The 14226-nt window shown below is 49.8% G+C and overlaps 1 protein-coding gene across 1 annotated transcript in view; it reads left to right on the top strand.

The window, feature by feature from the left end:
- The first annotated feature begins 178 nt into the window (after positions 1–178).
- Positions 179–14226, top strand: part of ADCY5 (adenylate cyclase 5) — a 144727-nt gene continuing 130679 nt past the window's right edge. The window contains exon 1 of the mRNA XM_029939453.1: positions 179–380. Coding sequence (XP_029795313.1) covers positions 279–380 — 102 coding nt within the window. The 5' untranslated portion in view covers positions 179–278. The remainder of the gene's footprint in view (positions 381–14226) is intronic.

Raw genomic sequence — 14226 nt, 5'->3', positions numbered from 1 at the left:
CAGAGGTGCGCCCTCGCTCGGTGGAGCTGGGCCTGGAGGAGCGTCGGGGCAAGGGCCGCGCGGCGGATGAGCTGGAGGCCGGCGCCGTCGAGGGCGACGAAGGGTCAGGGGATGGCGGCAGCTCTGCAGGCTCAGGCGCGGGGCCCGGCTCAGTGCTGTCGCTGGGCGCCTGCTGCCTGGCGCTGCTGCAGATATTCCGCTCCAAGAAGTTCCCGTCGGACAAACTGGAGCGGCTGTACCAGCGCTACTTCTTCCGTCTGAACCAGAGCAGCCTCACTATGCTTATGGCTGTGCTGGTGCTCGTGTGCCTCGTTATGTTGGCCTTCCACGCGGCGCGGCCCCCGCTCCAGCTGCCCTACCTGGCAGTGCTGGCGACCGCGGTAGGTGTCATCCTTGTCATGGCTGTGCTCTGTAACCGTGCCGCCTTCCACCAGGACCACATGGGCCTGGCCTGCTACGCGCTCATTGCCGTGGTGCTGGCCGTCCAGGTGGTGGGCCTGCTGCTGCCCCAGCCACGCAGCGCCTCCGAAGGCATCTGGTGGACCGTGTTCTTCATCTACACCATCTACACGTTGCTGCCTGTGCGCATGCGGGCCGCGGTACTCAGTGGGGTGCTCCTGTCTGCCCTCCACCTGGCCATCGCCCTGCGCACCAATGCCGAGGACCAGTTCCTGCTCAAGCAGGTAGGAGCCCACCTGGTCACAGGGACTAGATCGTGGGGTGAGCAGGCCTTGGCCTGACGCCAAACAGAAGTAACTCATCACCCTTGAAAGTGGTGAAAAGAGGCAGAGAGACACAGCTGGCACAGCTGTGGTGTCTTTAGAGCCTTTTAACCCAGCATGTTCATTTACAAAAAGATGTTCTTGTATTATATGCAGTGCTCCTGGCCCCGTGGAAGACATGGAGCCATCATTGTGGGGATGCAAGTGAAGGAAGGAGAGTTGGAGGAGAAAATTCTATGGAAAGGTCCCCCTTCCTTTCCCTGTGCCTGTGTGGAAAAGGCTCCTCACAAAAGTGGCTGGACCCTGCAGCAGCCTCTCTGTCCTGATTTGTTAAGGATACCTGAATAGAGGGTTGGGGAGGGGAGCGTCTGGACGCCCCTTGCCCAGTCTCAAGGAGGAGAAATGATAACCCTGCCAGTTGTCTGAGGCTGGGGATTTGGGAGCTGGAGCTGTACCTGAACTTGAGGGAGGACTGGCAACTTTGTTTTGTTTACAAAAGTGCCCTAAAGCCAAAAAGCTGCCTTCAGCAAAGGTGGGAAGGAGCCTGTGAGATGTGTGTGGCAGTGTTCCCCCTCCTGGCCCGAGTGGAAAGCTAGTGTTGGGTAGCGTGACCCCTTCCCTTGGGTGTTCCTTGTTGTTGCTTGGGGTGTGTGTGTGTTGTTGCTTGGGGTGTGTCTCCTGCTGAGACTGGTTACATGAGCTCAGAATGGTGGGCTCTGGAGAAAATAAAACCCCTGCCTGGCGAACTGGTGACTCCACTAAAGGCTTCTGGGAGAGAGGTGTGCTTGCTCTCCTGACCGCAGGTGAGACAGGCCCCTCTGACATGCACACACCTCCCTGCAGCAGTTGCCGTGTGTGGAGCTCCAGGGGCTTCATCCACTGACTGTTGCTGAGCCGAGTTGTCTTAGTGCATCTTGGCTGTGAGAGTCAAGTGGGCCCTTGATGCAGGCTAGTCTATCAACCATAGACCCTGCTGCACCCCACACCTCTCTCTGGGTGTCTGTGTCCTCTGATAGAACCTCTGACCATATTCCAATGGCATTGCCTTCCTCCTTCTCCCCACTTCTAAAACCTTTTCTCAGACTTTGATCATGTTGAGCACTGCATCTTCCTAGAGGGGTTTTCCTGTGCCCCCAGCTTCCTCCTGGGTGTGATACTCTCACACAGGTAATAGCACAGTGTGGACTTCAGGGAGCTGGGCTACTGTAGCTCTAGCTACACCTCCAAAGTACTCTGTGACTGAAAGGGAGGGGATCTACAACCTCTCTGAGCTCCAGGCTCTTTTCTCGAAAATGGGAGAACTGTGTATGCCCCCTTCCAGTTGCAACCTCTGTGCCAAGCCTCAGCCCTCACCTGCTCAGGGGCTGCTTCTTCCACTCCAGTCACCCTGACCTTTCCCTCTTCTGCATGGTTAACGATAGAGTCAGAGCCACAGAGTGGAGCATTTACTTACTTTCCAGTGCCCATTGGTTTTGCTCCTCATCCAACGTAAGCTCCTTGGATGCAGGAATCCTGTGTATGTTTTTTCTTTTCCACTCTCTCTTCCTTGGTCTAGGACATTTCAGGATACTTAGTAGGGATTTAATAACTGCTTGCCAATTTGGTGGTGTTCCAGTGAGTGGAGTAGGTGGGGTTGTTGAAGCTTAGTTGAAGTTTTTCTGATCTGGGATCAGAAGGAACAAAATCTTCAGAGATAAGCATGAACTTGAGAGAGGAACCTACTGTGAGATAGTGATATGTGTGTGTGTGTGTGTGTGTGTGTGTGTGTGTGTGTACTATTGTTAGTGTTTATAAAGCCTCCAACTCTTTCTGTGATAGCCGGGCACCCAGGCTATCACATGGATGTGGGTGTTGGTCCCGGCTTGGATGGGAGACAGGTTGCTTGGATGGGTGTAGTTTTTCTGTAGAGGGAAGGGCATGTCATCCACATGGAGAAGCAGAGATTTCCAGGATCCTTTGGGGTATTTTTCTGAACCAGCCCTAGAGAATCCTGGATGTATGGTTTTGTGAGACTGGAGTCAGATCCCAGGAAAGGAGCGCCAGGCCTGGGGGGCTCCAACCCCACCTTAGCATGAAAACGCAGTGGCAACAGCAGAGTGACTGACTGACTCCCTTCTTTCTCAGGCAGATCTCTCTGCCTTCTCTCCCTGCCTTCACCACCTCTCACCCCATCCTGCCTTCCCCATTGTGGTCTTTAGACTTGGCTATAGGCTTCTGAGTGGATTTACACTTAAAACTTCTCACATTCTTCTCTATTGATGACAGCAAAGCTTCTTAGGAGTGGTCCAGGACAAGGGCATGCAACCTTTCTATTTGGCTTCAGAGGGAACTTTATTTTTTTTGAATTTGATTTACCTGTCTGATTATGTCTGATATAAAATTTGTTTTTCTTGACCAAACCCTGAGGGATGGTTGGGAAATAGTGGGACAGGCCAGCATTAACCTCTGCCTCCGATTACCCCAGTGCAGCAGGTGTTTGAGGACGGCTTGCATTAGATGCCTTGTTCTTTTCTTTGATAAAGACACACATGTCCAGGGAAATGGACGACAGTGCCTGGTTTCTAACGTTGGGGCTTTGGAAATCCCCCTCCCTGGTGCCTTAGACACATAATAGGCCCTCGGTAAACTGTGTTGGCATTTCTTCGCTTTTCCTCCTGCAAGTCTGGCCCCCTCGCTCCCACAGCCCAACTCTTCAACATCCTTGTCAGCCCCTCTTATGTTTGGGGTTCTGCCCTTTGCCCCAGTTAGGAGAAATGTTTGGTTTCTGAACTGGTGCCTCCTGATGGTTTTTATTCAAGAGATAACCAAGAGGTAGCCCTCTTTGGGGGATGATGTTTCTTCCCTTCCTACATCTTTTGCTCTAGCACTTCCCCCGGTATCCGTCCCTCTCCCCCTCTGCTTTCTCTCTCACTTCCTTTCTCCTCCTGCCCCTTGCAGTCCCCTGTTGCTCTCTGCCCACCTTTCTCCTCTCCTCTGCCTGCCTACCCGTTCTGTTTCCCCATCTCTTACTCCCGTTTGCAGCCTCCCAGCTTCTCCTGTGCTCTTGTCTCACCGTTGTCTCCTCTGTGGGGTACAGTAGGAGCATCATGGGGTTGTTTTTTCCTCCTTCTTGGCCTGTTAGAAGTCCCTCTGCTACACCCATACCATAAATAACACTCGAGCATCTGCCAAACACATTCCTCACTTGTGTTAATAGGCTGCAATGATGCCGGAGCCTGTTGCCATGGCAACCTCATTTTTGTTTGATTGTATCCCACTCTCTACATAAAGCCTCTGCACGCACGCACACACAAACAAGCACGCTCACACAACCATTACACATGCTTAACTATTAAAGGTTATTTTGGAGAAAATATCTTTGGGCCCCGTGGGGTCATTTGACCGAGGAGGCGAGCATCTCCACTGTCCACTGTTACTCCAGGAGGTGATAATGGATGGAAGAGCTCTTTGAAAAGTAGACAGTCCTGTTCAAATATGGGCTATTATTCTGCAACCACATTAAGCCTGCTTGCCGTGGCTTCAGAGAAGATTCTGACCCCATGAGGGTCTCTGGGAGCTTGGGAGAGCTGTTGGAAGTTGCCCTCATGGTGTGGGATGACCCATCCTCCTCCCCAGCCGATCTTCAACTTCTTCCTCTCTTCCCCCTAACCCTTTTGGAGAAACTCTGTGATTTCCTGCATTTCTTCCTTTGTGTCTGTTTGAACCTGTAATTGTCACCAGTTGCTCCAGAGATCAGAAAGACATAGGCGCTGTGTGGGTGATGTTCTGTGACTATGAGCACGTGTGAGTGTCTGTAGCTAGGAGGCTGGGGATTGAGGGGGATGGGGATACAGACCACGAACTGACTGCTGTGTATGTGCATGCATGTCTGCTCGTGCACACATATGTGTCTGTGTGCATGCGTGTGTCTATGTGTCTGTGGCATGGGCTGACCGGGTTAATGCAGGAGGTGGGCTAGGGAAGCTTTGTGTTGACTTTGAAAGGAGATCATTGCAGCTCCGTCCTGTTTATTCTTGGCTGGTGGCTGGCTTCCCGTGGCCATTTGCCTTTCTGATTCTGGGCCTTGATCACCCTTCTGACCATGACCTCTGACTCCTCAGGAAGGTACCCTGGATGCACTCCCCACGCCCACTTTCCATAATGAAGCTGGGGGCTAGCCTTGAGTGATCAGCTCCCCTAAGATACAGATACCTTATCCTTCCCTTTCAAGAACTCTTCCTGCTGCCCACTCACTCAGCTGCCCAGTGAACCCCATTGAAAAGCCACCTCCTTGCTCTGGAGCTTGGCCCAGAGGCCTGTGTGGTGGGTCACTGTCGCTGGCCTTTGTGTGCTACTGACAACCACTCCCTGCCCGCCGGGGTGCTGTGGAGGAAGACACGCTTCCACCGCAGTGGCTGGGAGTTCCTGCCACTGATTTCCCCCCAGCACCCACATTTCTGGACAGAAGAAATCTGAACAACAGCAGCAGCAGTCAGCGGGAGGGTCTGTTTGTCTTACCTAAAGGCTAAAAGTTTTTGCCAACTATATTTGACAATTGTTTTCAATTATGTTGCCTCCTCTGTGCCACAGGGTAAGGCTGTTTCAAGGGCGAGCAGAAGCCTCTGGGGGTCATCTTCCAGATCCCAGGGGTGCCTCAATTCCTATGGAGAAGACTTCAGGAAGGGCACAGACCCAGTTGAGAAGCAAAATGGCCAGCTTCTGTATTTGCAGGAATGTTCAGTGTTAATAATTCAGTCTAAGTTTTGACCTGGAGTAAGAGCAAGAGGTCCATGCGCTGTGGAACACAGAACAGCATGCTCATGTTTGTCTATAAAGAGGACACAGATAACGTATTAAACCCCAACCTCATGGAAGAGTCTTAAAAATCAGTGTCAAAGGCTCTCCTATGCAGACGGGCCCTGGCCGCCAGTCACTCTGTGAGAAGGTGCAGCTGGTGGAGCCGAGGCAGGGCTGTGTCCCATGCTGGGCCAGGCCTTGTTTCTCTCAGAAGTGTGAATGGGGTTCCCACCTTGGTCCCAGCCAGAGAGGGAATGAGTGTTGGGCAAGGCCAGATGGGAGACTCCTGTGACTGTACCAGCTCTTTGTGGGAGACTTCCTGTCCATGATGCCTGCCTGGTACCTCAGTTAACTGTACTTATCTTGTGTGTGTGTGGGGGGGGTGGGAATCCAGCTCCCGGCTGTTTACTTACATCCCAGGAGGGCAGCCTGTGTTGCGATCGGAAATAGTTGGCTCCAGGAACTCTGACATGATGGTACCCATAAATCCTTTGGTGCTGTTACATAAGTTATGTTTTAGCATATCCTTCTTCTGTCTGTGCTTATCAGGTAGGGATGGCTAGCTCACAGAGGGCAGGATCAGGGTTAATTTTTTCACCCGGACTCAAAACTTCATGGAGATAATTGGAAAGCCCTCCTTCTCCCCCTCCTCTCCCAGCTTTTCTCAGGGCAGTGTCCAGATAGAGGACAGGGAAGATCTCTCTTTACATACATAGTTGCAAGCAAAATCAGGGTTTCTAGTTAATGGACTGTGCCCTCCAGGTGAGCCTGCATTTGGGGCTGGCTGTTTGAAAGGACCAGCAGGCTGTTTTGGGTATGTTAATGGGCGTACCCAGTTCATAGGTTCGGGTCCCCTCTGAAATACTGTGGTTGATTCTGGAATTCAGAGGAGGGTGACCAGTTTGGTAAGGGGACTGGAAACCTTGACTTCGGAGAGAATATTTGAAAGGCTGGGAGATATTTCCCGGGGAGGAGAGCAGGCTGGAGCGCAGCAAGAAAACAGCTGGGCAAGACCTTATTGCTGGGACACCTGTGGCCAGACATAAAAGAGACTAAATTTCTTTTTAGCTGCTCCCAAGGGCAGGGCTGTGACAAATGGGTGGACACAATAGACACATTTCAGCTCCAGGTTGGAGACACCTTTCTGGCCTTTGGGGTTGCAGCCATCAAACCAGGTGTCTCCCAGGGCAGGCAACTGTGTAAGAGGAGGTTTTCATGTAAAGACTGGATGGCCTCAGCCAAGCTTGTGACTGAGGAAATGGTTCTGCCATTAGGAGTCTGGGGTGGGGTCCAGGAACGGATCTGTTTTTTAAACAGCTTGGATCTAGGTTTCAGATTTCTTCAGGTGATCTTGACCAACTCCCAGGCTTGAGACCATTGGCCAAGATAACTGCCTAGGTCACCCTCAACCTAGGGATGGTGTGGTTTCATGTCTTGCATCAGAGTGACTGTCTCCTAAAGTCTGTTAGGGTGTTCTGTCATCACGGCCATCTCAGGCTCTGTTTAAAAGAAGCAAAACCAGAACAGACCTGACGAGCCATTGGAGACATTCAGGGGGTGCTGGGAGCCTGTGCTGATGTGAGGGTGCTGATCTAGAAGGTGAGGGGTAATGGTGAAACAGGGCAGGAGGGATGCTTCGGACCCAGACTCAGATTCTCCTTTCAGTCTTTCCTGTCCCCTGCCTCTGGTTTGAGGCAAAAGCAGTATGTGGCTCACCATTGCTGGTGGGGTGGGGGGAGATGAGGGGTGGCAGTCAGCAGAAAGATGGACCTTGGTTCGAGTCCTGGTTCACTCATTCCTTTGTCTGGTCGTGGATATGAAAAACACTGAGGACACTCCTGGTCCAGATGGATGTACAGAATGCGGAGAACAAGGAGGTCAGGGGGTGGAGCGACGGAGCAAGAGGTAGGGAACTAGGAGATGGTGTGAAAGAGGGGGAGTAGGGCTTCAGGGCAGCAAGAGGAGACTGGAGCTCTGAGTATGAGGACAGGCCTGGAAGTGGGGGCAGGGATGCTCTCTGGGAACAATGGGATGTAGTTACCAGAAAAGGGGGAAAGACAAACAAACATGGGGATACAGTAGTGGCTTTCTTCTTCAGGCCAGCCTCATGTGTCAGCGTGAAATCCTCCAACCTCCTCTGCGCTCTGAGTGGGTTATGAGCTACTGCTTCTGGGTTTGAGGCTTCCTGACCTCACACTTGGGTGGTCCCCTCTCCCTTCCCCTTAGGGGTCCCAGGGCTTTATTGCAGTTGGCTTTTGGAAGGGGTCCTCAGGGACCTCAGAGCCCAGCACATAGTAGGTGCTCAGTGAGGGTTCGAATGAATGAATGAATGAATGGGTGGTGGGGTGGGTGGACGACTGCACACAGACTCTGCTGTGCCGAAGTGCTAGACCAACACCTCCACAGAAGGAAGCGATGCAGCTTGGCTTGGAAGCCTATTTTGGTGGATTGCAATCCTAAACTCTGAGCAGGGCTTCCGAAATCCCTCCTGCTGCAATTTAAAACGTGTGCCTCTTGGAAACAGAGAGCTGTCGCCTGGCACTGACGATACTATATCATTTCACAGATTTAAAAGCCATTATTAAGTCATTCTTTCAGCTTTCTCCCCATTCATTCAGAGAGCAACTGTTTATTAGGTGCCTACTGTATACCAGGTGCTTGCAAGGCCGTGGAAGTTCAAAGGTGACCCCGCCTGGGTCCCAGCACGCAGGACCTCCATTAGCCAATAGATATTTCACCTACACACATTTGCTTCTGTGTCAGAGGAGCGTTGGATATACGGGCTTAAACAGAATTCTTTACCGTGGGACTTTAAAGCTTTGACTATGTTAATGTGCACTAAAATTTGCTAAGAGGAGGGTATTTATCAAACATATTTGACCCCTGAATCTATTCTTTAAGGAGCATAACAAGGGTCATTAGTGTTTATTGGAATTCACTTTAGGATTCATTGCTTCAAGGGCTGGGAGCAGCCTGGAAATTTCTTAGGGATGGGCCTCTGGGATAGGCTTAGGCAAAATAATCTAGTCAGGGGCATTTATCTGGGGCCTTTCCTCCCTCAAGAAGGTTTCTCAGCCCATACTGGCTGGCTGCCTGTTTCAAAGTCTCATTTCCCATCTGGGTCTGAAATCCTTTATGAAATGAAATGATGGGAGGGACCAGGGAGACGCCACTTTCAATCTAGTTTTAGTTTCTTTCAGGGTCTTTGGCTGTCAGTAGACATTGGATCAGGCTGGGCTTCTAAATAATGACCTTTGGTGGGGTTCCTGGAATGGCTTTCCAGACCTTTCATTTCAGGCACCAACTGCATGGCTGCCCACAGGGGAGTTAGTGGTGGGTCATTCCAGATCATTCTTCTCCAAATTTTCTTTTTCCTTCCCACCTCAACTCTCCAAAAGGAGGAAGCCCTTAAAGAGAAATGATTATAAACCATGAGTATGCACTGAGTGTGTACTGCAAACCTTACACTGAGCTCATCCCCCACATACATGACCTCATTTAATTATAATATCGTTCTTAGGAGAAAGACATTCTTATCCCTATTTCAAGGCTCAGAAAAGGAGATAAGAGAATGTAAGGAACTTCCTCAAGGTCACACAGCAAGTGAACATAGCAGATGGTCAGTGCCTGCCCGTATTCCTTGGGCATGTACCTTTCCACCCCTGCCAGCTGTCAGGACCTGAGGGCTTTCTCTGGCCCCGAGCCTCTCTGCTCACCACGGGGCAGCTCAGAAATACTGGAAGTTTCCACCCCCAGAGCAGCCCTCAGCCAATGATTATTGTGTGCTGGTGGATGAAAAGTCCAGCTCTGAAATGTATGTTCTACGTTGGCTCCCTGTCCCGAGGAAACAATCAGCTCTAGTTGCCCACGGTGGGAAGGGGCTTGATAATATTCCTTTTCTCTGGGTTTACCTCCCTTCCTCAGCTCTCTTCTCCATTCCCCTTCTAGTGTTTCTTGGGGTTACTTCCCACGTAAACCACTTCTACTCAAATCTGTGTCTCAGGATCTTTTCTTGGGAGGAATCCAAATTGAGAGTTGAGAAGCAGGGATTTTAACCCAGGTTTGACTTAAACACCAAGTAGAGGGAGAGGTTGCTTACTTGGGCAAACGAGTATCAGGTGCAGGCCCCGTGGCAGGCTCAGAACCTAGTCCTGCCTGGATCTCTCACTCTTTTTCTTTTTTCTTTTTTGAAATACAAACTTTTCCAATCAGAAACATTTACAAAGAATTTTTTATGTTTATTTATTATTAATACAGAGAGAAACCAAGCACGAGTGGGGGAGGGGCAGAGAGAGAGGGAGACACAGAATCTGAAGCAGGCTCCAGACTCTGAGCTGTGAGCACAGAGCCCGATGTGGGGCTCGAACCCACAAATTGTGAGATCATGACCTGAGCTGAAGTCAGATGCTTAACCGACTGAGCCACCCAGGTGCCCCTAGGTCCCTCACTCTTATCTGATAACGTTTGTCAGAAGTAGACCAGTTGCTGGACTAGAGGAATGAAGAGGAATATAAAAAATTTTTAAATACAGCTATAGAAATGCACATGTAATTTATATATGATATATACCTCTATCTTTAGAACTATTTTTAAAAGCTTTACTTCTTAAAAACATATGGCTTTCTGTCTCCTAGACAGTGGCTCAAACACCAGCCAAAAGACTCACTTTTCCTTTTGATCAGCATTTTTTAGATAACAAAGGACTTTACCGTGTGTGATCTCCTCTGCTGCTCATGACAGTTCCGAGGAGGTGATGGGCAGAATGGGGCAGACATGAGCTTTGGGGCCCAGAGGCCCCAGGGAAAACCCTGGTTATATGATCCTGGCTGAGTGGCTCTGCCTCTCCCAGTGTTTCCTTTGTGTTACCTGGGGATAATAGATTCCTAATTGACAGGATCTGATGTTTGGTACCAGAAGGAGGTAATGCACTCATAGTTACAGACCTGTGTTGCTGATATTATGTTGGAGAGGGGGAAGTATGGGTTCAGAGAGGTTAAGTGACCTCATTCAGGTTACACAGCTAGTTAGTTAGCTTCGGAGTTGCAATATAAATCCGGATCTCTGGCTCCAAATCCAGTGTTCTTTTCGCATTTGGCCCTGGCCCTGCATCTACTTGGTGGTGTGTACAGAAGCTCGAGAAGGCACAGCTGTTCTCAAGCGGTTGTCTTGGTTTGGTTTTGGAATATGTGGTGTTATCTTTGAGATGGCTGTCCTTCCTCCATGGTGTCTGGCTCAGATGGGGATTCAGTGAGTTGTCATTTCCTGAGCCTGCGATGCTGTGAAGGAAGGCAGCCCGAAGTGTTCAGGGGGTGGCTGGGATCAGATGTTTACCAATGAAGAGCTCCTGAGTGGTTTTATGGATGTGTGAGCAGCTTAGCTCGGGAGTGAGGCTGACTTGTGTCCACTCTTCTGGTGGCATCAGTGGAACAGGGGAGAGGAGGGAGGAGGCTGCTGGGGACACATCAGGGTTACTTGTTGGTACAGACCCAGGGTCTTTCTGGAGAGTAGCATCCAGTAGATGTGCGGTTTAGCGCTAAATAGTGTGTATCTTCAAAGCCCAGTTCCTCAGGATCATCAACACCTTAAAAAATACCCCAGGGGCACCTGCATGGTTCAGTCGGTTAAGCGTCTGACTTTGGCTCAGGTCATGATCTCACTGTCCATGAGTTCGAGCCCTGTGCAGGCTCTGTGCTCACAGCTCAGAGCCTGGAACCTGCTTCGGATTCTGTGTCTCCCTCTCTCTCTGCCCCTCTCTTACTTGCACTCTCTCTCTCTCCCAAAAATAAATAAACATTAAAAATAAATTAAAAAATTTTTAATGTTTATTTTTGAGAGACAGATAGAGCATGAGGAAGGGCAGAGAGAAAAGGAGACACAGAACCTGAAGCAGTCTCTAGGCTCTGAGCTGTTAGCACAGAGCCCGATGTGGGGCTTGAACCCACGAACTGTGAGATCACGACCCAGGCTGAAGTTGGCTGCTTAACCGACTGTGCCACCCAGGTGCCCCTAAAAATAAAATAAAAATAAAATGCCCCAGACATCCTGCTTCACATCCACTTCTCTCCCTGTCCCTCCTCTCAAGAAAACTAAAGGAAAATGTTAACTCTTGCCCAAGTGCCATTTTTTGCTAAGTGAATTTTCAAGATTTTAATTTTATTTTATTTTAAATCTTTATTTATTGAGAGAGAGAGAGAGAGAGAGAGAGGAAGTGACAGAGAGAGAGGGAGAGAGAATCCCAAGCAGGTTCCATGCTGTCAGTGCAGTGCCTGACTTGTGGCTCAATCCCACAGACCATGAGATCATGACCTGGGTCAAAATCAAGAGTCAGACACTAAACTGACTGAGCCAGCCAGGTGCTCCTATTTATTTATTTATTTTAAAGCAGCCTTCACACCCAGCACAGAGCCCATCATGGGGCTTGAACTTAAGATCCTGAGGTCATGACCTGAGCTGAGATCAAGACCCAGGTGGTTAACCAACTGAGCCTTCCGGGCGCCCCAGGATTTTCAAGATTTTATTTTTACATTTTCTTTTGGGGGATGGGAAAGCTATCTATTTGTTTACTTAGCATGCCAAGTCCCCAGTTTTCCTCTGGCCAAGTCCCTTTTCCTGTAAACATTTCACCCTGCTGCATGGGAGGGATCCATCCGCCCCTCTCCCCTTACCCCGGACTGGCTCCCCATCGTACCACTAGCAGGCGGTACCTTGGCCCTGACCTCAGCTGAGGAGGCTGCCAAGGGAGCAGTGCAGAGCTGAACCCCTCCAGGGGCCCTGCCTTTGCAACATTGGACCCTATGAATCAAAATTAGAAGCATTCTCTTCTTTTTCTCTGTAGCACTTATACTGGTTTGTAATTTGTTTTGACGTGTTCACCTATCTTTCTACTGGACAGTCGGCTTTCTGAAGGCAGGGGTCTGTTTTAATACCTGAATGTTTATTGAATGCTATTGACTTTCTGATTCCTACTTGCACAGCATTGTGGGAAGAAGGCAGACAGTTCCCATTCTCAGGTTCCATGGGGATTTCTGACTTGGCAGAGAGGAGTCCCTCATGGTGCTGCCTCCTTGAACCAGGATGGGCTTGTCCTCCACTGGCAGGGGACCATGTTCCTGGGGTTGTGGCTTTAGGAAACACTGCTTTTCCTCTGTACCCTGTTCTCTCTCTTAGATTTCCTACTGGTCTGTCTGGTGATATCACCCTGCACCCATTTGCCCCCTGACCCCATTCTCGATCCGCTGTCTTCTCAGCTTTCCTCTGGTGTCTTTTCCTGCTCCCCGAGTCTTCCTTACTCCTCCTTTCCAGCTGTAATGTGCGGGGAGGACCCCAGAGACTCACCAGGAAGCAAGTGTAACTGTAAGGACAATAAAATGGGCATGGATAACTACACGAATTCCAAAAAGTATTCTTCATTCTTTTGAAAGCAATCCCATGAAACGGCAGTTCCCGTAACACATTATAAACTTCTTATAGCTGGTTGCCATGCATTACAGTGCATGTGTCAGCTCTGTGTTTCACCTCAAACTCCCAGGGCTAAGACTTCAGCTCTCTGGGTGGGTTAACCTCAAGTAACCCAACAGAGCTTAATGTGTGGGAAGTGAAGACACATCTAGGACTTTTTACATAACCTGGTATCCAGGCTTATCTGGGGGGAGTGGGGGCTGGGGGCGAGGGCACCCACATCTTGTAATCCTGCTGGGTCTAACAGGCACCCGAGCTGAGAACTGCTGCCCTGAGCCTCCCTCCATCAGCACAGGGATCATGTGGATGACCCTGAGTCTGATTTATGGCTGGATTGCAAGGCGAGTTGTTTATATCCACAGGGTTTATTGCGGTGATTCAGTAAAGAATGATGGCCACTAAAAATTATTGCAGGCGTGTAATGGGAAGAAAACTTGGTTGGTGGTTGGTGTATAAAACCTTGTCAGGCAAGGCTGTGGCCCGGTATATTTATGTTGCTCTTATCACCAGCAATTAGACCCAAACGTGGCTCGATAAATGGCTTAGCACAGTGCTAGGATAACTGCAAGAATATTTTAGATGATGATTACTACTCCGGGTGCTACAATGAGCCTTCTTTGAAGGGCGGTGAATCTCACTCAACATTCCTCGGGCCTGCTTGCCACAAACAAGTGCCTTTTGATGGGTATTAACCCTTTTCTCTCTTGGTGCTTGGTAATTCCCTTCTGAATGGGTGGAAATCGTGCCAACACGTGTGGCCTCACCACCCTCAGCAGTGTTCATTATCCTTTGTGAGTCCCTCCGACTAGAATGTAAATGAGAACATTGTCTGTAGTAGGTGCTCAGTAAATACTTGTTGGGTGGGTAAATGAATTTGCTCTAAGTTACGCAGCAGGTAAATAGCAGTGTTAGTCCAACACTGTTAACTACTCTTCCTTTTTTGATTCTATTTATTTTTTATTTTTTTAGTGTTTATTCATTTCTGAGAGAGACACACATATACCAGAGTGTGAGAGGAAAGAGGGTCCGAGAGAGAGAGGGAGACACAGACTCTGAAGCAGGTTCCAGGCTCCAAGCTGTCAGCACAGAGCCTGATGCAGGGCTCAGACGCACAAACGGTGAGGTCAGACCTGAGCCGAAGTCGGATGCTTAACTGACTGAGCCACCTGGGTGCCCCCCTTTCTTTGATTCTTAAGTTCATGAAAAGCAAGGAGTGATGTCGCTAGTGACTCCCTGTATGCATTTACTGTTATCAGCGCCTGTCGCAAGG

The sequence above is a fragment of the Suricata suricatta genome, chromosome 5 (genome assembly GCF_006229205.1).
Source record: "Suricata suricatta isolate VVHF042 chromosome 5, meerkat_22Aug2017_6uvM2_HiC, whole genome shotgun sequence".
NCBI classification, from domain to species: Eukaryota; Metazoa; Chordata; class Mammalia; order Carnivora; family Herpestidae; genus Suricata; species Suricata suricatta.
This window is presented reverse-complemented; position numbering and strand designations above follow the sequence as displayed.